Source organism: Elephantulus edwardii, unplaced genomic scaffold (genome assembly GCF_000299155.1).
Source record: "Elephantulus edwardii isolate Elephantulus edwardi_28Jun2011 unplaced genomic scaffold, EleEdw1.0 scaffold00039, whole genome shotgun sequence".
Taxonomy (NCBI): Eukaryota; Metazoa; Chordata; class Mammalia; order Macroscelidea; family Macroscelididae; genus Elephantulus; species Elephantulus edwardii.
In genome coordinates this window covers 6,497,193-6,523,163 of record NW_006399789.1, presented here as the reverse complement: position 1 = coordinate 6,523,163, position 25,971 = coordinate 6,497,193, and the positions used below count along the sequence as shown (strand labels likewise).

Below are 25,971 nucleotides of genomic sequence, written 5' to 3'. Positions count from 1 at the left end.
CCCCCCCTCCAAAAAAGCAACATTCTAGTTCTTTAAATGGTTGGAAGACTAGAGCTAACACCTACTATATAGGAGCAGTCACGGTTACTAATCCAGTTAGATAAGACAGATTCATAGGATACAATGTTCTCCGTGTATTTGGTTTTATAAAAAGGAGACTGTGCAATCCTCAGATTAAAGGTTACACTGGTCTGAACAAATGCTTTGACAAACAAGTCACTTTGGTTACTTGAGCTAAGATTCAATTTCTGAATTCACGATCCTTTCATAAAATCAAAGCAAAAACACTGTCAAGATACTCTAATGCTGGTAATAGCTGCCTTTATGATAAGTCTTTGGAATCTGCTGGAAGCCTATAACCAATCAAGGACTCTTTTCCACCATCATCCACAAGCAGGTCGACCAGCACATGGGGTTTATCATAACCAAACGAGGTGGTAGTGTTTCTTATTGTCACAATACTGTCTTGTACTTCTGTATTGATTTCTGTTTCAGGATTTGTGGGACATTCCAAGTCAGATACGAGGCTGTCCGATTCCACCAGGCCACTATCAGATCCATTTCTGGAGTGATACAAGTTTAACGTGTCACTGCCCGGTTCAGACTGGTTGCTACTTGACTGAAAAGAATTCTCTCTCCTTACTGGAGTCGTAGCACTTCCTGGGAGAACGTCAGAGCTATTTTCTTCAATAATTACCACTTCTGTTTTACTAGAACTGTCGTCCGTGGGCTCCACTTTTTCTGGGTCACCTCTCGTGTGCATGTCTGAAACTGTGGCTGTAGACAACTGCTCTTCACTGACCCCTTTTTCACTCTCCAGGGCAACAGGCTGGTAGGACATGATGAGCGACACATATTTTGATTCAGGTTTTGTCTCTGAAGTGGCATGTTTTACGACAGAGAGCTAAGGAGAGACAAATATGTTTAACATAATCAGAAAAAAATAGTAAATTAGAGAAAGCATGGGTTTTCATTTATTTATTGATACACATTTATTCCCCTTCTTTTTCACTTTGTAATACATGTCTTGTTGTCAGACTGTCCATGGTCACATTCACAATGTCTAATCATCCCACTCCTTCAGACAGTCCTTCCCTTCTCATGTTTTCTGTAAATTTTCACTAAACAATTAAAAAAGCCTCAACAACAACAAAATCAATGAAATGATCTTAAAAAAAGGACCTAAGGGTAATGGACCAATACATATACTATTAAATGGCACATTTAACAACATATCATTAAAATAAATCAGGTCATTGCTCCGTGTTTTCTTTGTTTTTAATGAAAAATTACATATGAATTAATTTTTTAAATTGTGATTTTAAAAACAGTTTATATCAAGTTAGATTTCCATTCATCCACTGTTGAACCTTTTCCTTCCTACCCACCCCAACAGTTAACTTTTTTAAAAAAACTTCATCCATTGTTACATAATTTCCTCCACCCACCCAGCCCTCTTTGCTATGCACCTCTTATTCTGGATGGTTGTTAGACAAATAATGCCTAATCAAATATTCCTTTTAAATAGTTCTTTCCTTCATCTGTTCCAATGCAATGTTCATTGTGATTTATCCTCTCTTTTCTTGGTTTCCCCTCACTCCCCCCATGTCAGTCTTATTGGTGTTATGCAGTATTTGTCCTTCTGTGACAGATATTTCACTCAGCATAATGTCCTCCAGGGTTACCCATGATGCATAATATTTTATGAGTTCCTTGTTTTTCAGTGCTGCATAGTATTCCATTGTGTTAATATACCATTGTTTTCCTATCCATTCATTTTTTTGATGTGCACTTGGGTTGTTTCCATTTCTCTGCTATGGTTAATAACATAGCAATAAACATGGACATGCATATATCTCTTCGGGTGTTTTTAATGACTTTTCAAAAGTCAACACATATCTTATAAGCATATATCCTTCTATTTATAATTACCTTTCACATGTGTTCTTGTTAGTTATAACTGAAGTATAGCTACTTACAGAATTTTTACTACTTGCCTTCATCTTTATAATTTTCAGTGGCTCACATTATGTCTTTATACTGATGACTATCATTTCTTTATGCATAGATATTAATGTACTCACAATCTTCACTACTACTGAACATGCTGAAGTGCATATTTTAATTTAAAAAATTATTTCCTTAGAATATAATCCTAAAGGCAGAATTACAGAGGCAAAGGTGAGGGACATCTGTGACTCTTCCTTCCAGGGCATTATAGAGTGAATTATGTTCTTCTTAAAATAAGTGTTGTAAATATTAACCTCTGCGCCCATGGCTTTAATCTCATATTGTGAAGAGGTGGTCTTTTTTTTATAGTAATAAGACGAAATTAGTACAAGGTGTGTTTCTAATCAGCATCTTTTTCAATATAGAAAGAGATTAACCAAACAAGCCAGAGAAGCAGAGATGTGCCAGAGAGGTACGAAGCCACAGGAAGACGGGCCGGAGAAGAAGCTCTAAGACACAGGACCTGCCTCCAGAGCAGACAGAAAGCTTTCTCTTAGAGATGGAAACCTAAATGTAAACTTTTAACCTACTAAACGGTGAGAAAATACATTTCTGTCTGTGAAAATCATCCCTTGGAGTATTTCAGTTATGGCAATGCTAAACAAGTCACTGAGATTCAGTACACTATTGAGTTTTCACCAGCATACATCTGCTTTCTTGCCACTTGTCATGCTGAATATTCAGGTTTGTTGTTCCTTCTAAAGTGGCTGCAAAATGGCAGACAAGATTGTCTTGTATTTAATTACAGAGAAGGATGAATATTGTATTAATTATTGATAGTTTTGATCCACTGTATTTAAAGGTAGTGTTTTTATAGGGAATTTAAATATGTGCTTTGTAAATTGTAGATATTATGCCTCCGTCAAATTTGAATCAAACAGCTGCCATACGAAGGCTTCTAAAATGTTAAGACATTAAAATGTCAAACTACTATTTTAGTCTCATTTCTTGCCATCTTTCCTTTTTTACTCCAGCTATAACGAAGTGTTTCTGTATTTGCAGATCTTCAAAAGCAATGCTTTCCTGATTCTGGGTCTTAGAATAAGACATCCCTTAGAAGTGGAAAAGCTACCTGTCCTTCTGGATTACTCAGGTCTTGCTCCCTGAGGAAAGCTAATTAGGTACTAAGGCCTAGCCAGGCATTCACTGCCACATATATAAACCTCTACGTTGAACTTATCACACTGTACCTTCATTATACACTTACCTTTCTTTCCTACTAGACTTTACTCTCCTTAAAAGACTTGTTTAAATGTATCTTTACTGGTGCATAAAAAAAAGGAACCTTATAGAGAAAAAAGATGTGTGGTTTTGGTATATGCTAAATACTTTATACATTATTCTACCAATCTAAGAAATTGTCAAAAACAAGATAGCAAATTACCATATAGAATTTAAAAAAATATTTAAATGAATTACCAAGGATTTGGGTAATGCGATATTTTTTCTCTTAAAAGGGTTAATCTTCTTAATCTGACAAAATGCAATGAAGGTGATCAATCCTACAAAGAATAGGACAGCGCAAGCAACTGGAATCCACAGAGAATCTGAAAGAGGAAAACCTAAAATAACCACAAATTAGAATTAGTCGGGAGAAGGGCTATAGTTGCTTCTCATTATTCATAGTACTTATCATCTATAAAGTCACTATGAACACCAAATCACTAAAACTATTGAACCACTGCTTCTAGGAGAACTACAGCGTCAGGTTCCTGAAAGCTTCTCTCTGGTCCTAACACTCATCAACTGACTGATGCACACCCTGCCTTGTTAGGTGTCTGTCTTTAAAGATAGCCTATTGAATCTCTATTACTGAATCACTAACAATGACGTCATAGCCAACAGTGCTACGACTCATGCCTGAATGAAGTATATAAATACATGTTTTTTGGCATCTCCTCTGTGAGGTACATCTGAGACTTCTTGTGCTTAAGTAGACTACGACGCAGTATGTTGGCACTCTGGTTGGAATAATTTTCAAACTGTAAAATCAACAAGTACAAAAAAATTTAGAAAAACATGGGGCTAAATATATTGTTAAGGTCACATGTTGTCAGAATAACAGCAGGAATGGGAAGTACCGTGTTAACTTGTTAAGAGACATCTCAGCCCAGAGCATATATGTTGGGTAACTCAAAATTTTTGTTCTGCTTCAGTCCATGAATAACTGTGGAAGCAGTTATAAGGTACTGATACTGGAGTTAAAAAGAATGTTTTTATTGACATTAGTTTTTGCATATATGCAAATTTGAAAATATGGAGCCCTCAAACTAGGACTTCTATCCAAAGAGTCTTAGTGATGTTCTTGAACAAGTCAAAGTCATTGCCGTCAAACTAGAACTGACCCACAGCAGTCCCTCTAGTGGGTTTGTGAAGCTGTAAACCGTCCAGGAGGAGGCTGCCTAGCTTTTTCCTGAGAAGATGCTGGTGGGTTCAAACTGTTGGAGAGGCTCAGCCCTTGGGTAAGCAGTGAAATTCCCTACAGATTACACCACCAGAGCCCGAATCTGAGCGAGTTCATAGCTGACCCTCTAGTGGGTTTTCAGAGGCAGTAAACTGCGTGGGAAAAGAATACCCATCTTTTTTCCTGTGCAGTAGCTGGTGGATTTGAAGTGCATGCATTGGGCTGGCAGCAGAGCTCCTTACTCACTAATTGGTCAGAGTTTTAAAGAACTGAAACAGAACTCAAGTCATCTGAGCAAAAAAATTAGGAATCTTTTCTACGTTATCAATCCAGAGTTAGGCTCTTCTCTGACAGCTTTGTCTTCTGGGATACACAATTAACACCCTTGGTACAAACAGTCAGGAAATAAGGAGATGTACTGCAATGGGAAAATCTGCAGTCAGTTGGAGGACTAACGTGAGTCTGATTCAGGCCGTGGTCTTTCTGATTACTAACTATGCATCTGAGAGCTGGATAATGAATAAGGAAGGAAAAAAAAAAAAGAACTGACGTCTTTGAGCTGTAGTGTTGGAGAAGAGCACTGAACATCCCATGGATGGCCAAAAGAATGAACAGGTATGTCTTGGAGAGGGTACAGCCAGAGTGCTTTTTGGAGGCAAGAATGATGAGGCTTCATCTCACATACTTTGGACATGTTACTAGGAGGTGCTATTCCTTGGAGAAGGACAGAATGTTGGAAAGGGTGGAGGGTCTGCGAAGGAGAGGAAGACCCTCAACCAGGTGGATTGATACACTGACTGCTGCAATGGGCTGTTGTGTGTCAGGAAGTGTTGAGGATGGTGTAGGATAGAACAGGGTTTAGGTCTTTCGTTCACAGGGTCGCTACGAAGCTACTTGACTCAACGGCACCTAACAACAACAGCTCAGTTCTTTTAGAATAAAAAAGAGTTATAAAATATAGTTTTAGAAAAATTTATACATTTCTAATTAATAATTTATCTCAACTCCTTGAAATTTTCTGTTCCCTTTTTTATTTCAAAATTGCAAATACTTATAAAAAATGTTGTTACGTGCTGTCGAGTCACCTGCAACTCACAGTGACCCTACGTACAAAAGCTCTGAAGCCTGTTCTGTCCTGAGCCAGTCTCACTAATTCCAGCACACCAACCCCCATTGCCCTAGTTACTCTATCAACCCATCTCATCTGGGGTCTTCCTCTCCTTTGTATGTGAGACAGACAAATACACATAAAAGTTGCATAGGAATAAAGTTCCCTTGAAAGCAAACTAGGTATAAAGAATAATGTAAATTAGGGAAGATAAATTATTAAGTAATGTGTTTTAGGAGTCCTGGTGGTACACTGCACAATATATTGGGCTGCTAAAAGATCAATGATTTGCATTCATTAGCACCTACACAGAAGAAAGATGGGCAGCCACTTCCCATATACTGAGAGCCTCGGAAACCTGATGGAGGGCCACTTTGCTTTGGAATGGACTCAATAACCACGAATTTCTTTTCTTCTAATGCTTCTTTTCATTTTCTTAGTATCATCTTCAGTGCTTTTCACTGTCCTGCCTTCTAAATTAACAGCACTTAATACCTCAATGGGAGCCCTGCTGGCCCTAGTGGTAAAGAGCTGCAATGCTAACCCAAAGGCACATGGTTCAAGCCCACTAACTGCTCTGCAGGAGAAAGATGGGCAGTAACCTCTCATGTGATTTACTGCTTCTAAAAACCAGCTGGAGGATCAACCATGAGTGAGTGGGTCTGACCCAACAGCACCTAACAACAAATAAATGTACCAGGGTGATGCTTGACTTGCTTTGTAGAATTATATTACCTCTAATTTATATTCCAAAAGGTAAAATAACTAAATAACTAATACCTAGTGAGAAGTTTCGACTACTGAAAAAGTGCAGTTTTGAGGCACACACAAACAGGCAGAAATTTTCGCGTGAGGCGCCACCATGTGGCCACAATATCCTCCCAGAGTAATACAGATTTAAAACCAACCTGGAGATACTGGCATTATTTCAAATTTTGTGCATTAAGTAATATTTTATTATTTACATTATGCCACTTTAGAATATGAGTTCTAAAGTTCTATTTTCTTTTTCCCTGACACCTAATGAAAAGATGTCAATGAGGAAAAATTAGAAATGTTTGAAAAATGACCCATAATCATTATATAACTGATATATATATTTATAAACATCTAGTCCTTCTCCAATTAATATATTACACAGTTTTAATTAATGAACATTCTTTTTATTCATTTTTTAAGTTAACTCTCATAAAGGAGATTTTAATGGATATATGACATCATATATTAAAGTAACATACCAACTTCTTATGCTATTATGCACATCTCTGAAATGCTGACCTTTAGGTACTTGGCTTTATTTATTAATTATATGTGTTTTTTTCCTTAGATAAACGTTCACTGTGTTGCTTTCCAAATAATTTATTTTGTGTCTTTTCATGTCCAAGGAATTGGCTCATTTTTGGTTAATACCTGGAACTACTGAATATTTTTAAAAGAGAAAAGAAATTTACTGAAATTAAAAATGGATTTCCTCGCCTCACATTATTCTACTTTTCCACCCCTGGATTTAGAATTACAAGACTTAAAGGAGGGGGATGGTAAGGATTACCTGGCTTCTCATTCCAAACGGTAATGCAATATTCTTCTGACTTTCCTGTTTTAACTTCGTAACTATCTGAGACACCGATTGCTGAAACACAGTACTCAGCATTTTCTGAGGATATTGCAAAGGATATCTGACACGGAGGCTCACTGCATGCTTCTGTTTCTGTCAATTCACGGGCCTACAAGGAAAAAAGAAGCAAAGATTCCCAATAAAAACGCATGATTTCTTGTAATCTGGAAACAAGTATCACCATTCTCATTCTGCCAAACACCTGAAGAAAACATATTTAGGGTGATACACTTCCTAAACAACATGCCTCTGGAAACTTTATGAACTTTGATAAATGACAATAGCTACAGAAAGGCTTCAGGCCTTTTGTTCATCGGGTTGCTTTGAGTTGTGCTTGACTTGAAGGCAATCAACAACACTTTATAATGAACATGCTTGAAAAAAGATTATAAAAGCACTGATATAAAAGTTAGTTATTAAACCAACAAATGTTAATTCTCCTTTGCTTATAATCTTAGCTCTTGAGAAAGTAAAACATTTTATAGTGTTAGGTGCCATTGAGTCAAGTACGACCCTTAGAAAGCTTATGAACAACAGATCTGAAACCCGTCCTATTCTGTGCCATCTTCACACTTCCTGACATGCTGGAAGGAGCCCACTGTAGCAGTCACTGTGGCAGTCACATGGTTGAGGGTCTTCCTCGCCTTCTACAATACTCTGCCTTTCCTAGCATCACGCCCCTTTCCAAGGAACAGCCCCTCCAAGAAACATGCCTGAAGTATGTAAGGGGAAGTGTTATCATATTTGCCACCAAAGAACACTCTGGTTGCACGTTCTCTATGACATATTTGTTTGTTCTTTTGATATTCAGTGCTCTTCTCCAACATCACAACTCAATAGTGTCAATTCTTCTGTCATCCTTATTGATTGTCCAGCTCTCAGATGCATAGCAAGTGGTCAGAAAGACCATGGCCACAATCAGATGTACTTTAGACTTCAAACTGACATTATTACTTTTCAGTAATATGGCGAGGTCCCTAATTGCATTCTTTCCCAGTACAATATGCCTCCTGATGTCCTGACTGCTGGTACTGAGAGTGTTGATTGTGGATCCAAGTAAGGTGAAGGTGCTGACAGTTTCAATCTCTCCTCCATCTTTCATGATGCTGCCTATCAGTCTAGTGGCAAAAATTTTCATATTCTTGACAATGAGATATAATTCATATTGAAGGCTGTATTTTTTTATTTTCTGCAAAAAGTGCTCCAGGTCTTCCTCACTTTCAGCAAGCAAGGTTGCATCATTTACATAACAGGTAACTGATGAATCTTCCTCAGATCTTGATGCCACATTCTTCTTCAGAGAGTCAAGTTCTCAAATAATTTGCTTAGCATACAGAGTGAACAGGTATACAGATTGAATAAACCCTGACACTCTTAATTTTAAACCATGCAGTGTTGCCTTGCTCTGTTAGCACACCAGCCTCTTGGTGTAGGTATATTTTTCACATGAGGATTCCCATTCTCAATGTTAGCTATAACTTGTTATGATCCACACAGTTAAATGCCTTTGCATAGTCAATAAGGCATAAACAGACATTCTTCCGATATTTTTTTACTTTCAGCCAGGATCCCTCTGGCATCAACAATATGATGATCAGAAACTTGAAATAATTTCATATGAAAACTAATAAAGCTGTTATGAAAAAATTGCAGAATCTTTGGCAATAGCAAGTAGGAGGGACTGAGTGGACCTTGATGTACATCATTCACTCAGCCAGCCAGTGTGCGTGGGCCACCCAGAGTGACAGGCATTAGATCTAGCCCTGTGCTAGATCCCAGAGACACACATATCAGAAAGCAGATTTGACCCTCGGGGAACTTACAATGTAGCACAGTGGAGAGATATGAGGTGTCAAAGAGAGTAATGAGTAATGCAAGATGCATCCTACATATAACTGCTGTGTTGTTGAATGCCATCAAGCTGATTGTAACACATGCTGTTGTTGTTATGTGCTGTTGAGTCGCCACTGACTCACAGCAACCCTACGTACAGCAGCTCTGAAGCCTGCCCAATCCTGAGCCCAGTCTCACTGACTCCAACACACTTACTACCCCCATTTCCCCAGTTACCATGTCAATCCAGCTCATCCAGCATCTTACTTTCCTGCGCTGGCCCTCCACCCTTTCCAGCATGATATCCTTCTCCAAGGATTGGTCCTTCCTGGTCACATGCCCACAATATATAAGATGAAGCTTCTCCTTGCCTCTAAGGAGAAATTTGTTTTCACCATTTCCAAGATGGACCTGTTTGTTCTCCTGGTGGTTCAATACTCTTCTCCAGCACCACAACTCAAAGGCATCAATGATTTTTCTGTCATCTTTAATCACTGCCCAGCTTTCTGATGCATGCAAGTAATTGAGAAGATCACAGCCTGGATCAGGCACATGTTAGTCTCTAGACTGACATTGTGATCCTCATATTCTGGAGAGGTCCATGACAGCAGATTTTCCTAGTGCAATTCGTCTTTTGACTTCCTGACTGTTGGTGTCAAGAGTGTTGATTACAGAACCAAACAAGCTGAAGCTGTTAACAATCTCAGTCTCTTCTCCATCTATCATGGTGGTGGCCATTAGCCCAGTGGTGCAAATCTCTGTCTTGATGTTGTGCTTCAATCCATATAGAAGACTACAGACCTTGACTTTCTGCAGAAAGCGCTTCAAGTCCTCCTCAGTTTCAGCAAGCAAAGTTGTGGCATGAGCATATGGCAGGTTGTTGTGACACACAGCCACCCTACAGGACAGAGTAGAGAAGCCTCATACATTCTTCTGGGCTTTATGGGAGCAAGACTGCCAGCTCTTTTCTCCTGAAAAAACCCTGATTGGTTTGAACTCCTGGCCTAACAATTAACAGCAAAGTGTTTGTGCCATCAGAGCTCCTTTTGTAAGGAGGATTAGCCCAAACACTGAAGACAGTCATCTATCACGGCCCAAAAGATTTCAAAGGGACAGTGATGACCCACTTAAATATAAATAATGAGCAGATATTTGTCAAATGAAAAGGGTGGTAAAGAGCACTTCATGAAAGGGCATGGTATTTTCAGGGAGCAATGAACAAAGTATGAAGCAAACTGTGGCATCAAGATTGGAGGAAGATTTCTTAGCAACCTCAAGTGGAGACAGAAGAGGACCTTCTATAAAAGATTAAACACTACAGCTTTGAATACAGATTACACTTTACTGTCTACAAAACAAAACTCACCACTGGATCAACAAGCAACATCAATATAAGTGAAAACTGAAGCTAAAAATAATTTAGTTTTACTTTGCTTCACAAACAACATCTATGGAAACAGTAGTCAAGAAATCAAAAGATGTATTACATTGGGCAAAGCTACTACCAACAAATTCTTTAAAGAGTTAAAGAGCAGGAGTATTACTTTAAAGACTAAGGTACATCTGGCCCAGGCCATGGTATTTTCAATTACTTTATGTGCATGTGAAATCTGGTCAATAAATAAGGAAGACCAAAGGAGACATTATGCCTTCGATTGTGATGTTGGTGAAGGAAATTGAGTGCATACTGTGGACAGCCAAACCTCCCCCCCCCCCCAGCCCTGGAACAAGGGAAGCTAGAGTGCTCCTTAGAAGCAAGAATGGTGAGACTTGGCCTTACACACTTTGGGTATGTTGTCAGGGGAAGCCAGTCCTTGGAGAAGGACCCCACACTTCTGGGGAGGGGAAAAGTCAGAGGAAGGAAGATCATCATTGAGATGGGTTGACAAAGTAACAATATTGGACTTAAACACAGCAGATAGTGAAGAAGGCACAGAATCAGATAGGGCTTTGTTCTGTTGTATACAGAGAAACAACGTGTCAGAGCTGACTCGATGGCCCCTATTAACAATAAAGAACAAGAAGTCTGCTATGGAGGAGAATATGGGTGTGAGTACACACGTAGCTGAAACTGGTGAAATCTGTTATAAGGTTTATTTATGCAATGACTAACATGGTAAAGTTTGTATTTTAGAAAGACTTCTCTGTTAGTGCCCAGAGGGATGTTATAAAATGTAAATAAAATTGTGGTCACTCTTCTGCTTAAAATCAAAAGATCCATCTCAGTGTAAAAGTCAACCACACAATGCTGTGTACAGCGTGGCCTTAGAAACCACTGACCTCAGCCGTTCTTTTTCTGCCTCACTTGCTGTCTTCTGGCTGTTCTGTTCTTATGCCTGGTGCAATCTTGCCAAGGCCTTGGCTCTGGTTGGTGTCGTCTTAAAACACATGCCCTGTGCCTATCCAGGAGCTCACTCTCTAACCTTTAAACCTTGGCTCCAATAGCTCGCCCTTCGTGACACCCTTTTTGCCCACTATTTCAAATCACTAGCCCTCACCCACCCGACATCCACTGCCCCTGCTCCATGTGTTTTTCCCAATGGCAATTCTCACTCGAGTTCTGTTTGTATTGCTCACTGTTGAACCCCTGGTACCTAGAAAGCACTAGTAAGTGCCTGATAAGCATGTCATGAATGAATGGCAGCACCGTAGAGAATGAATGGAGGAGAGCACTGTCATTTAAAGCGTGATCTTCACGACAGAATGAAAAGACATTATATCGCTCAGTGTGTGATTCAGAGCAGCTACTAACTGTTTTTCACAGGAAGACATTCTTGAGCAGAGCAGTTTCACAGTAATTTGTATTCTGATAATTCTGATAACACAAGCTTCTGATTTCCCCAGTGATAATTAACAGTCCACAGACCAGATAAGCCTAAAACTAGAGGCAAAAAGAATAAGTAAAAAAACTGTTACAAATGTTCAGGCCGAGTTGATTAAGGGAAAAGATATGATAAACTGGGGGGGGGGAATAGACTATATAAGATAATGAGAAAAAATGATGACTTTAGTTTTAGGTGTGGGTGAAAAACTAGATGGTAGCCTATGGGAGTTCAGATCTAAGTTTCTCAACCCCAGGGATTTCAAACAGTCTTACAACTTAAGAAATATTTACATCAATGTCTCACATATATGCGTTCAAACACAAATGCAACATATGAATCAACAATTTATAAAAGCCAGTAAAAATAAGAAAAGACCAAAGTGGATGTCTGAAGAGACTCAGAAACCTGCACTGGAACACAGAGAAACCAAAATGAAAGGAAGAAATGTTGTAGTTAAAGCACTCAACAGAAGATTTCAAGGGACAGCTCAAGAATACAAAGCAAAGTAGGACAGAAAAATGTGCAAAGATGTTAAATGAAATACCAAAAATGAACAAGTTCAACATTTCTCATGCTGCAAGAAGAGAAGAATAAAAAATTAAGCCTGAATTGCAATACTGTATGATTCTGTGGGTAAAATCTTGAATGATGCAAGAAGCATCAAAAGAAGGTGGAAAGAATTTAGTCACTGTATCAAAAAGAATTGGTTGACACTGAATCATGTCAGGAAGTAGTATATGTTCAAGAACCAATAGAATCAAAGGAAAAATCCAAGTGGCACTGAAAGCCCTGGCAAAAAGTAAAGCTCCAATATCAACCAAAGTATTTCAACAGCTGCAGCCCTAGATGTGCTCACGCACCTAAGCTATTTGGAAGATAGTTACATCACTAAACAGCTCAAATAAATCTGAATTTCTGCGCATCCCAAAGAAAGGTGATCCAAAAGAACGCTGAAATTACTGAAAAATGTTATTATCATACGCAAGTAAAATCTTGCTCAAATTACAGGAAACTGACAGAAATTCAAGCTGGATTCAGAAGAGACTGTGGAAGAAGGGACATCACTGTTAATGTCAGAAGGATCTTGGCTGAAATTAGCTAATGCTATAAAAATGCTTACTTGTGTTTTATTGACTATGTGAAAGTATTCAACTGTGTGGCTCATAAATTTTGGATAATACTGACAAGAATGGGAGTTCTAGAACACTTAATTTTGTTCATGTTGAACTTATACATAGATCAAGCAGCCTTTTGGACAGAACAAAGGGATACTACATGGTTTAAAATGAAGAACGATGTCATCAGCCTTGTATCCTTTCACTATATCTGTTCAGTCTATATGTTGAGCAAATAATTCTAGAAGTTATATCATACAAAGAAGAATGTGGCATCAGATTGGACATCAATAATGTATGCAATATATACAACCTCGTTTGTAGAAAGAGAAGACGCCTACTTATTGGAGTAACTGAATTGCTCAGGACAACAGAAACATTCTTCCACGAATACTATTAGATCACTATCAAGACGTACCAGAACCTGACTTAATGCCTCCCATCTATCTCTGGTTGAATCCGCCATCTTTGGCCTGCATTCGCCATTTGCTCACACTTGGCCACCTTGCTTCATTCAGGTCTTTAGCCCATGATTTAGTCTCAACACAGAGGATCCTTTTAAAACATAGGTCAGATTGTTATCATCCCTCTGAGCACAGTCCTTCCCCTTCCCCAAGTTTTACCTGTTTAATACTAAGGAAATTCAAAGTCCTTAGCACGGCCAAACAACTCTACATTCTCTGACCCCATCCCACTCTGATCTCATTTCCTCTACTCTCCCCCCTTACTCATTCAGCTTCAAACTATGCTTTAATATTATAATGTATCGACCACTGAGGACAAAAGGGCCATAATTACCCTCTTCTCACTCATGGAGGTTAAAGTGTTCTATCAGGGACAAGCTAGAACTAGTAAAGAGAAGACTTAACTCTACCCATCTAGCCGGTGTTAATGATTGTTATTGTTGCTATGTGCTGTCGAGTCACTTGCAACTCATAGCATGTACAACAGCCCTCAAATCTGCTCTGTCCTGTGCCAATCGCACTGATTACCCCAGTCACCGAATCAATACATCTCAAAGAGGGTCTTCCCCTCCTGCACCTGTCCTCCACCATTCCAAGCATGATGTCCCTCTCCAAGGACTGGTCTCTCCTTGCAACATCACCAAAGTATGTCAAACAAAGCCTCAGAATCCTTGCCTCCAAGAAGCAGCCTGGTTTAACCCTTTACAGGATGAATCTGTTTGCTTAGCAGTCCATTGTACCCTCAATACACTTCTCCAACACCACAACTCAAAGGCATCAATTCTCCTTCTATCCCCCCTAGTCACTGTCCAGCTCGCTGATGCATAACAAGTGACTGCAAAGACCTTTCTTAACTTCTCCCAATAGTAGTCACATCTTTTTCCCCCAACACAAATTCATAACCTATTAAACTGTCCAAAAACGATTAGAACAGCACATCAGCAGAGAACTGCCGGAAGTCCAGGCTGGGTTTAGAAGGGGTCGTGGTACTAGGGATATTGTTGCTGATGTTAGATGGATCTTGGCTGAAAGCAGAGAATACCAGAAGAATGTCTATCTGTGTTTCATTGATTATGCAAAGGCATTTGACTGTGTGGATCATAACAAACTGTGGCTGACTCTGAGAAGAATGGGAATCCCAGAACATTTAATTGTGCTAATGCGAAACCTATACTTGGACCAAGAGGCAGTAGTCAGAACAGAGCAGGGTAACACTGCATGGTTCAAAATTGGAAAGGGTGTGCGCCAGGGATGCATCCTGTCTCCATACCTTTTCAACATGTATGCAGAGCAGATTATCCGAGAGGCTGGGCTCTATGAGAATTGTGGCATCAGGATTGGTGGAAGATCTATTAACAATCTGTGTTATGCAGATGACACAACCCTGCTTGCTGAAACTGAGGAGGACCTCATGCACTTGCTGCAAAGGGTCAAGGACTGCAGCCTTCAGTATGGACTGAGGCTCAGTGTCAAGAAGACAAAGATTCTCACCACTGGACCAATTGGCAGCGTCAGGATGGATGACGAAGAGATTGAGATTGTTCACAGCTTCAGTTTGCTCGGCCCCACAGTCAACACTCTTGGCACCAGCAGTCAGGAAATCAAAAAGCGTATCGCGATGGGAAAGTCTGCTGTTAGGGACCTCTCTAAAGTACTCAGGAGCAACAGTGTCTCTCTGGAGACTAAGGTGCGCCTGATACAGGCCATGGTCTTTGCAATCGCTTGTTATGCATCAGAGAGTTGGACAATGACTAGGGAGGACAGAAGGAGAGTGGATGCTTTTGAGCTGTGGTGCTGGAGAAGAGTACTGAATGTACCATGGACTGCAAGGAAAACAAACAGATTCATCTTGGAGAGGATTAAACCAAGCTACTCCTTGGAGGCAAGGATTCTGGGGCTTCGTCTGACATACTTTGGACATGTTGCCAGGAGGGACGGGTCCTTGGAGAGGGACATCATGCTTGGGAGGGTGGAGGGACAGCGCAGGAGGGGAAGACCTTCTATGAGATGGATTGATTCTGTGACTGGGGTAATCGGGATGGGTGTGTCAGAGGCGGTGCGGTTGGCGCAGGATAGAGCAGGGTTTAGGGCTGTTGTGCATAGGGTCGATATGAGTCGCAAACAACTCGACGGCACATAACAACAAGAACAACAACAAATAATATATAAACATTCTACTTTCATTACACTATGTAAGAAACAACTATATTATTCTATATAGAGAATAATTTCTATTTTAAAAAAAGATGAACTAGAAACACATACTTCACTTCCATTGCTTCTCACATATATCTTGTATATGAAATCGCAGTCATAATCATCATACTCAAATCCTTCATTTTCTCCATTTTCAGTAATCAATGGGTGAGAAATGCTAACAGTGATTTGATTTTCCTTTCTTCTGACATCTACGGTAGGTGGTCCAACTTTCCCTGGCCGGGGGGGGGGGAGGGAAATCGTATTAGTATTCATCTTTGGTGTTTATGGTTCATTAAATAAGATTACCAAAATCAACTTACTTTTAAATTTTTGCTGTTCTAAAGCATGACCACATTAAAATTATTTCACAAAGACTTAGAAGATACTCTTAAGTGTCCTTAAGAAAAAAACAGTTCAATAAATCTTAGCAAGAAACACTCTTATTTAATCTAAACTCCTTCTTAGTAGCCTAGTTTAATTTCCAGTCCTAAGAACAAACAGCTGTTCATAAACATTGCTTTAAAAGTACAATAAAAGTTCTAGAAATTACTTAAGGCATTTATTTTTGCTTAATTTAGAAAAGTTTCAGAAAAAGTATTATAGTTAACTGAACTCTGACTGAAATTGTCATCTCCAACACCACTGCATGTCCCGGTATTAATGACTGAAAAAGTGCTAAATGCAATCACTGTCTATTGTGAATATCAGAACTGGCTCCTCAGCCATTCAGTAACTAGTTATTTTGTGTCTGGTGTTTAGGATCTTTCTGAGGAAGTAATAGTCCATTTCTCACATATCACTGAGCACAGACTTTGAGACAGGCTGGTTCCTTATTTCTTTTTTTCTTTCCTTCTAAAATTCTTCTTAGGAAAAAAAATCTCAAAAGATTCAAGTGTAAAGAGAAAATAGTACAATGATACTACATATTTAAAAACCAAGATTTAATAATGACTAATCATTATACATATTTGCTTTTCTATTTTTTTCTGTGACAAAGATATTTTCCCTATTCTACCATTTTTTCTTTTTTAAAAAAAGAAAACTGTTTAGGGAGCTCTGGTGGCCTAGTGGCAAGAAGCTGTACTGCAGTCCCAGAGGTACATGGTTCGAATAAACCAGATGCTCTGCTGGAGATGGAGGGGCAATCTCCTCCTGTACCAGTCAGATCTGATTTGACGGTTCACACACACAAATAATAAAATTTAAAAAACAAAACAAAAAAAATCCCTGTTTAACATTATCTTTTTTAAAAAATTACACTTAAGTGAAAATTATACACCAAATTAATTTTTTATTAAACCACTCATAAACATTTCATCCTGTAATGGTAACCTCTATAACCAAGAAGAAATCACACTATTCCTACTTCTTCCCTGAGATTCTGATTTTCATTCATCCCAATGTTATCTCTTATAGCTCTTTTTTCAAATCAGGTTTTAGGTAGGGGTTATATGTATTGCAGCTGGCTAAAACCTCTTTTCATTTTATTTAGTTTATCTCTGACCTATATTTATGACACTGGTTTATTGAGGAGATTGTAAAAGGAATCACAGGGTTGATCGCATCTTCTGATTACTTTCAATCATTGGCTTACTTCCTTGCCTGACTTGTTCTTCTAAATGCTATACAGGTAGGTCCACTTTGATCACCCATGTAGCCTCAGGGTTAGCATACTTTTGGGCACAGAAGACCAAGTAGTCCCTGTGATAAACCTTCCTGAGAAAATAAACAAAGATAACAAGGGTAGGGACTCTGGAACAAAAACATTTAAAAAGTAGGAAAAGAAAAGGTGTACTGAAGAGACCAGAGAGGCAATCTGCAAAGCAGGAGGAGAGGCAAGGCAGCAGTGTAAGTGACAAAGCAGGAAAGCTTCCAGGGACAGCAACAAAGCCAGAAGAGAAAAGACTAAAGAAAGGGGCCAAGCAACGAGAAGCTTCTTTTACCCAGGAGCCAGGATTTGAGAGCTCGCAGGTCAAATATCAATCAGAAAAAAAGGGGGAAGAGAGGAAAATAACAACAATGAATGAATGAATGGAAACCCCGGTTTTCTGTAAACTTTTGCTACAATATCACTAAAATAAAATAATAATAATTTTTAAAAATCGGCGGGGGGCGGGGAGGGGGAGGAATTGGCACAGAAGATGCTGGAGCTGGAGGCTCTAGCAAAGATCAGGCATCCAAACTACCAGCATGGGGACAGCCATATCAGATCTCAACTGACTCCACCAGAGGGAACTGTCCCCATCAGCAACATCAGCATCACAAAAACAATTCCCATGAGATCAGACATGTCCCCTGTGGTCCCACATCTATTTCTCCGAATTCTGACACCAATCCTACAGGGTCTGAAATTTGTTGTAATAGCTACACAGACTATACTGAACCATACTCACAGTTATAAGGTTTATTAGGAAAGTTAACATGTTGTCATTCAAGGTGGCAACAGAATACAATTTCTCAGTCAGGACAGTTTCTAAAGCATGCTCGCAGACGCTTTCAGCCTCATAGCTTCAGGCCAGTGTTACTAAGCTATGCCAGTTAAGGTGTCTTCCCTAAGCCCAGCAAGCTTGGGCTAAGGCTTCTGGTTCTGTAAAATAGTAGCCCTGGGTCCACTCTGTCCCACGTTGGGCCTGTGGCTCTCTGCTGAGGTTGCCGTTACTCTCCAGTAGGTCTGGCCAATGCAAGAATCTCTGGCCGTGAAGGGTGCTAAGTGCATGCTCTGCTGCTGCTTTTCTAGTAGTGAGATTCTCAATATCTGCTGCTGTGAACTTAATGGCAGGAGCTAAACCCTTATGACTAGACCGATATACCCTATTCACATGTCCCTGTAAATTCATAAAAAGAGGATGAGGTAAAAATGACTGGTGCTGGGAAGTACATTTCAAAAGATCACTCACTACCATCAAGTGAACTCCAACTCAAATCTTTATGAGAATTAGAAATCTTTATGGGAGAACACTGTCCATCTTTTTTTCCCCAAAGAGCCACTGGCTGATTCAAACTGCCACAGATGCACTCAGCCTTTTTCTTAGCAGCACATCAAAGTATGGACTAAGCCAGTCTTTCTCTCATTGCCAATTGAGTTGGAATGCCTTCATAGAGGGTCTGAATGGGTTCAAACCCACTACAGTGGGTTTGTAGAGGCTGCAAATTAAAAGGAAGGAGATTGTGCATCTTTCTTCAAGAACCATTGGTGTATCTGAACCCCTAGAGAGGGGCCCCAGCCTTTGGGTGGGCACCACCACTCCCTACAGCCAAGGTCACCAGAGCTCCCTAAGCCAGCAGTAAACTGATAATAACATTTCCCTCAGGCACTGAAAGGACTGAAGGTAGAAAAGAATGAGTTAGCTAGTAACATCCTCAACAACTTAAGAAGTGAATGGCAGAGAGCACAGGGAAGGACAGAGAGACAGTGTTCAGTGAGATGACACTGGATCCATTGTTGCATGGACAATATAATGGCTTTTTGTTGTGTATTGCTGAGTCTGAATTGACCCTGTGGTGGCAGGCTTTCAGAGGCAGTTAATTGCACGGAAGGAGATTGTCCATCTTTCTCCTGTGGAGCAGCTGGTGGATTATAAATGTGTGCCTTTGGGATTGCAGTTCAGCTTCTTACCACTAGGCTACCAGTGCTCCCCATATAAGGGCTCAGAGGGAACACAGATGGTTGTGTCTTATCCTTATTTATGGAGCTTGAGACAAGTGGAAAATACTGACCTTCCCAAATACACCTTGTTTTAATAATTTGTAGCAAATGATAATACAGAACATCCAGGTAAGTGGCTTAGTAAGTATTTTTAAATTTAAAATTTAAGAAAAAAATATTTAAACATGTAACATTTAACTCACCATCAGAACACATAACAAATTCTTTTGTTTCCACATAGTCAGATTCTCTTTGTCCAACCCTAGCTTTAACTTTGGCCCAAAAAGAAATCGATGGATCTTTAATTTGTTGATAAAGATTGCACTGATGATCTGAAATATTAACACAGGCATCAAGCCAGATCCCATTCCTAAAACAAGGACAGCAAAACACAAAAGGTTAACTTCTTTGGTAACTTGACATATACACTTGAAACTTCTCTATTTTGCTTTTCATTTGTAGTACAGAGCAGGCATTACAACAAGAGGACAGAGAAGTTTTTTATTCAGCAGTATCAACTACTTGACAATTGTTGATGCTGTTAGCTGCCTTAGAGTTGAGTACAACTCTTAACCACCCTATGAACAACAGATCTGAACCCAGGCCTATCTTGTGTCAACCTCACAATCTGACCAATTCAAGCGTACTGCACTGTAGTCACTGTGTCAATACGCCTGGCTGGCTCTTTCTCTTCTACCATCCCCCCACATTCTAAGCATGATGTCCTTCTCCAGAAAACAGCCTTTCCAAGCAACATGACCAAAGGATGCGAGATGAAGCTTTGCCATCCGTGCGTCCACGGAGCGTTCTGGCTGCACCTTCTCCAAAACGTACCCGCTTGTTCTTTTGACAGTCCACGGGACATTCAGCACTCTTATCCAACATCACAGTTCAAAGGCATTGATTCTTCTCCTGTCATCTTTATTCATTGTTCAGCTCTAAGCAGCACAGCAAGTGACTGAAAGACCGTGGTCTGAGTCAGGCACACCGTTGTCCTCAAACTGATATCATTGATGTAGACTTTCCCAGTATAATATGTCTCCTGACCTGAACACTGGTACCAAGGGTACTGATTGTGGATTCAAGGGAGACAAAGTGGTTAACAGTTTCAATCTTTTCTCTATCTATTATCATGACGCCTGTTGGTCCAGCGTTTTTTGTTTTCTTCATGGTGAGATACAATTCATATTAAAGGCTGTATACTCTTTCATCTTCTGCAGAAAATGTTTCAAGTCCTTTTCATGTTCATCAAGCAAGGCTGTGTCATCTGCATACAAAGATTGCTGATGAGTCTTCTTCCAATCCTGATGCCACATTCTTCTTCATTGAGTCCAAATTCTCAAATAATTTGCTCAGCATGCAGAATAGGTATGGTGAAAGGATACAACCTTGAGGGGCACCTTTTTAAATTTTAAACCATGTAGTATTCCTATGCTGTGTTCACACAATAGCTTCTTGGTCTAGGTCTAGGTTTTGCATGAACACAATTAAGTGCTCTGTGATTCCCATTCTTCTCAATATTACTCATCATTTTTTATAATCCACACATTCAGTGCTTTTGTACAGCCAATAAAGCACAAATAGACATTCTTCTGGTATTCTCTCCTTTCAATCAGTATACACTTGACAACAGCAATGATATCCCTGCTGCCATGGCCTCTTCTAAATCCAGCCTGAGCTTCTCCCAGTTCTCTCTGTACTATTTATTCTAGCTGGTTTTGCATGATCTTCAAAACTTTACAATAAAGAGGCACATCAGTGAGTCAAAACCAATCCATAGATGACCCTCCAGAGAGTTTTCAGAGGTAGTTAATCACAAGGAAGGATACTTCCCATCTTTCTCCCATGGAACAGCTGGTAGATTCAAACATATTACATACACACCTAATTTTAAAAAATTTATTCTTAAAGCAACTAGGTTGCTTGCATTTATACCTGCAAGTTATTGTAAAATAACTGGGAGTTCTGGTGGTGTAGATGGGGAGAGGTGCACTGCTAACCCAAAATGCTGCACTCTGCTGGTGTTTGGAATCCATCCGTGGTTCTGACAGAGAGACATGTCATTTGCTTCTCTGTGATTTACAGCCTTCAAAACACAAATGGAATGTCACCTATGAGTTGATTCTGAGTCGATGACAAAAAGTATATCAGTGAGTGAAATAAAGCACAACAGAAAGACTCCCAAAACGTTTCAAAAACTACAAAGCTTCATTTTTACCTTTCTATTAAAAATATTTGTTTTTAAAAAATCAAATATTGACTTTTTCAATCAGATGTTGATAAACTGAAACTGTCAATGAGCTCATCTTCCCTGGATCTGTAATCAATACACTTGGCACCAGCAGCCAGGAGATCAGGACTTGTATTGCACTGGAAAAGTCTATAGTTAGGAGCCTCTCCAAATTACTGAGAAGCAATATGTCAGTTTGTGAGGACTAAGGTGTGCCTGATTAACGGTATGGTCATTTCAATTACTTGCTTTGCTGCTGAGAGCTGGACAATAAATAAGGATGACAGCAAAAGAATTGATGTCTTTGAACTGTGTTGCTGGAGAAGAGGGCTGAATATTCCACGGACTGGCCAAAGAACAAACAGGTATGCCTTGGAAAAGGTGTAGCCAGAGAGCTCCTTGGAGGCAAAGATGATGCAGCTTTGTCTCACATACTTTGGGCATATTGCTAGAAGAGGTATTCCTTCCAGTTATCGTGCTTAGAAAAGTAGAGGGACAGCAAAGGAGAGGAAGATCTTCAACCAGGTGGACTGATACAGTGACTGCAGCAATGGGCTTGAGCATGTCAGAGATTGTGAGGATGGCACAGGACTGGACAGTGTTCAGATCTGTTGTACACAGGGTCTGTATGAGTAATACTAGACTCGATGGCACCAAACAACATTAGAAAACATACTGCATCAAAGGAGAAAAGATAGCAACATTTTATGCAGAACTATATACCATGACAATAAAAATCCACACCACTGGACAAAGAGACAAGAAGACAGAGAAAATATTCAAGTTGTCTGTAATTTCATTTTATTTGAATCCACGATGAACACTCATGGTATCAGTAGTCCCCACCCCCCCCAAAAAAAAGCTGCAATGAGAAAAATGTGCTACCAAGGAACTCTCCAAATTGCTGAAGACCAGGGCTATCAGTGTAAAGACTAGGGTACGCCTGATCCAAGCCATGGTCATTTCAACTGCTTTCTGTGCATCTGTGAGTTATAGAATGAATAATGAAGCACAGATGCTTCTGAACTGTGGTCTTGGACAAGAGCACCAAATACCCCATGGACTGCCAAAGAACAAACAAGTGTGTCTTGGAAGAAGTGGAGGTGGGGTGTCCCTAACGTGCAAGGATGGTAGAACTCCACTGCACAGACTTTGGGAATGTTGTCAGGAGGAGCCTTGGAAAAAGACAGCATGCTGGGAAAGATGAGGGGCTGCCACAGAGAGGCTCTTGCTCATATGTTGTTTCATGAAATTCTTCCGTGTCTGCCAATTCCTTTCGATACAGTCACTCAGTATATTCTTTCCATCTTCTTTTAATACTTCCTGGATCATTTAATAATCTGCCTAAAGCATCCTTGATTATAGCAACTCGAGGTTTGAATTTGTTCTTCAGTTTGTTGAGCTTAAGAAATGCTGAGCAAGTTTGGCCTTTTTGATTTTCTGACTCCAAATCCTTGCACATTTCATTGTAATATTTTACTTTGTCATCCCACGGTGCCTTTTGAAAACTTCAACTCTTTAGTATCTTGAATTCTTCCTTCGGCTTTGGCTTCTCTGCACTCCAGTGCAATATTCAGAGTCTCTTCTGACATCTATTTTGGTCTTTTTTTCCTCTTCTGTCTTAGCAATGACCGTTTGCACTCTTCCTGGATGATACCCTTGATATCCTCCCACAGCTCATCTGGTCTTCGCCCATTAGTGTCCAAGGCCTCAACCCTGTTCCTGAGATGGTTCTGAAATTCAGGGGGGATGAAATCAAAGTCATATTTTGGTTCCTGTGGATTCGATTTCATTTTCTTCAGCTTCAGCTTGAACTTGCATATGAGTAGTTGGTGGTCTGTTCCACAATCAGCTCCTGGCCTAGTTTTCACAGCTGATACTGAGCTTCTTCAGCAGTTCTTTCCACAGATGTAATCGATCTGATTCCTATACATACCATCAGGTGAAATCCATGTATATATCCTGTGTTTATGTCTCTTAAAAATGTATTTGCAATGAATAAGTCATTGATTCTGCGAAATTCAATCATTCTCTCTCCAGCTCCATTTTTGTCACCGAGTCCATGTTTTCCAACTACTGAATCTTCTTCTCTGTTCCCAATGTTTGCATTCCTGTCACCCATTATTATCAATTCATCTTAACTGCATAATCGATCGACTGGAAGAGATCTATGTTTGTTCCCATCCCAAAGAAGGATGACCCAACAGTGTGTGGAAACTATGCAACAATATCATTGATTTCACATGCAAGCAAGATTCTACTGAAGATTATCCAAAAACGACTGGAACAGTACATCAGCAGAGACCTGCCAGAAGTCCAGGCTGGGTTTAGAAGGGGTTGTGGTATAAGGAATATTGTAGCTGATGTTAGATGGATCTTAGCTGAAAGCAGAGAAGACGAGAAGAATGCATATCTGTGTTTCATTGATTATGCAAAGGTGTTTGACTGTGTGGATCATAACAAACTGTGACTAATTCTGAGAAGAATGGGAATCCCAGAATGCTAGATCATGCTAATGCTAAACCTATACTTGGACCAAGAGGCAGTCGTCAGAACAGAGCAAGGAAACACTGCATGGTTCAAAATTGGGAAGGGCGTATGCCTGGGATGTGTCCTGTCTCCACACCTTTTCAACTTGTATGTAGAACAGTTTATCTGGGAGGCTGGGTTCTCTGAGGAGAAAATTGGGGTCAGGATTGGTGGAAGATCTATTACCAATCCGTGATATGCAGATGACACAACCCTACTTACTGAAACTGAGGAGGACCTGAAGCTCTTGCTGCAGAGGGTCAAGGACGGCAGCCTTCAGTACGGACTGAGGCTCAATGTCAAGAAGATAAAGATTCTCACCACTGGATCAACTGGCAGCATCAGGATGGTGAAGAGATTGAAATTGTTCATAGATTTAGTTTGCTTGGCTCCACAGTCAACACTCTTGGCACCAGTAGCCAGGAAAATTAAAAGACGTATTGCGATGGGTAAGTCTGCTGTTAGGGACCTCTCCAGGGTACTGAAGAGCAATGGTGTCTCTCTGGAGACTAAGGTGCATCTGATACAGGCGATGGTCTTTGCAATCACTTGTTATGCATTTGAAAGTTGGATAATGACTAGGGAGGATAGAAGGAGAATTGATGCCTTTGAGCTGTGGTGCTGGAGAAGAGTATTGAATGTACCACGGACTGCTAGGAAAACAAACAGATTCATCCTGGAGACAGTTATACCAGGCAGCTACTTGGAGGAAGGACTCGGAGGCTTCATCTAACATACTTTGGACATGTTATAAGGAAGGACAGGAAGGACCGGTCCTTGGAGAGGGACATCAGCTTGGTAGGGTGGATGGACAGCGCAGGAGGGGACGGCCCTCTATGAGGTGGACTGATTCAGTGACTGGGGTAATCGGGATGGGCGTTTCGGAGACGGTGCAATTGGCACAGGACAGAGAAGAGTTTAGGGCTGTTGTACATAGGGTCGCTATGAGTCATAAACGATTTGACGGCACAGAACAACAACAACAACAACAACAACAGGTGGAACACATTAGCCACTCTGAGGGCGACTGATAAGGGAGTCTCTTCCCATTAAGATTTACAACTTCAGAAACCTGATAGAGGGTCACCTAGAGTAGGGACTGATTTCACACCAGTGGGTTTAGTTTTTGTTTATTTAGAAAAGTACAAGTGTGTATCCTTAGCCTTTCCGGATGTCTATCAGCAGTTCTGGAAGTTGTACCATTTGGAAAGGAAGGATGAGGGAAACAGAACACTGAGAGGAAATGTATAGCAAGCTAAACAGAACTGACTAAAAGGGGGGAAACCAGTAATACTTACCAATAGGTCTTCACCTGTACAGTGAAAACAGGGCTTGGCACCGTCATCTCATAATCCCAATACAGGACAGGATGCATGTCATAGGATTCAATTTTAATGTTGGTCGGTACAGGAACTGTAATGAGAGATTGAAAAAGCAACATCAATAATAGCAAGAAGCTAGTATTAACATTAAAAAACGGTACGTGACCCATGCTAGTCAAATATGTATATTTGGGAAAAAACCCCAGAATCTTCTGGAATATGTAATTATTTAAATGAAACTGTAGCTGTTAGGTGCCGTCACATTGAGTATGACTCTCTTAACAACAGATCTGCACCTTGTCCTACTATATGCCATCTTCATCATCTCTGATACATCTGAGACCTCTGTCCTTAATTTACCTTGTCATCAATCCTGCTGAGAGTCTTCTCTTTTGCAGATTCCCCCCTACTTTTCCTACTATGATGTCTTTTTTTCAAGCACTGGTTATTTCTAACAACATGTCCACAGGATGTGAGACCAAATGTCATCATCCTTGTCTCTAAGGAGCATGCTGGTTGTACTTTCTTCAAGACAGATTTGTTTGTTGTTTTGGCAATCCCCACAACTCAAAGGCATTAATCACTGGATTGTACAATTTGTTGGGGGTGTGTGTGTGAGGGAAATTGAAAGAATTTGTTTGAATTTGTATTAGAATTTTGTAAATAAATTA

General features: G+C 40.0%; 1 protein-coding gene across 1 annotated transcript in view; it reads right to left on the bottom strand.

The window, feature by feature from the left end:
- Positions 1-322: 322 nt before the first annotated feature.
- IFNGR1 (interferon gamma receptor 1) overlaps positions 323-25,971 on the bottom strand; it is a 27,853-nt gene continuing 2,204 nt past the window's right edge. Inside the window, exons 2-9 of the mRNA XM_006885003.1 lie at positions 25,277-25,391; positions 19,423-19,589; positions 15,640-15,806; positions 7,091-7,246; positions 5,209-5,211; positions 3,971-3,992; positions 3,430-3,557; positions 323-904 (exon numbers count right to left, since the gene is read on the bottom strand). Of these exons, the coding sequence (XP_006885065.1) occupies positions 323-904; positions 3,430-3,557; positions 3,971-3,992; positions 5,209-5,211; positions 7,091-7,246; positions 15,640-15,806; positions 19,423-19,589; positions 25,277-25,391 (1,340 nt within the window). The remainder of the gene's footprint in view (positions 905-3,429; positions 3,558-3,970; positions 3,993-5,208; positions 5,212-7,090; positions 7,247-15,639; positions 15,807-19,422; positions 19,590-25,276; positions 25,392-25,971) is intronic.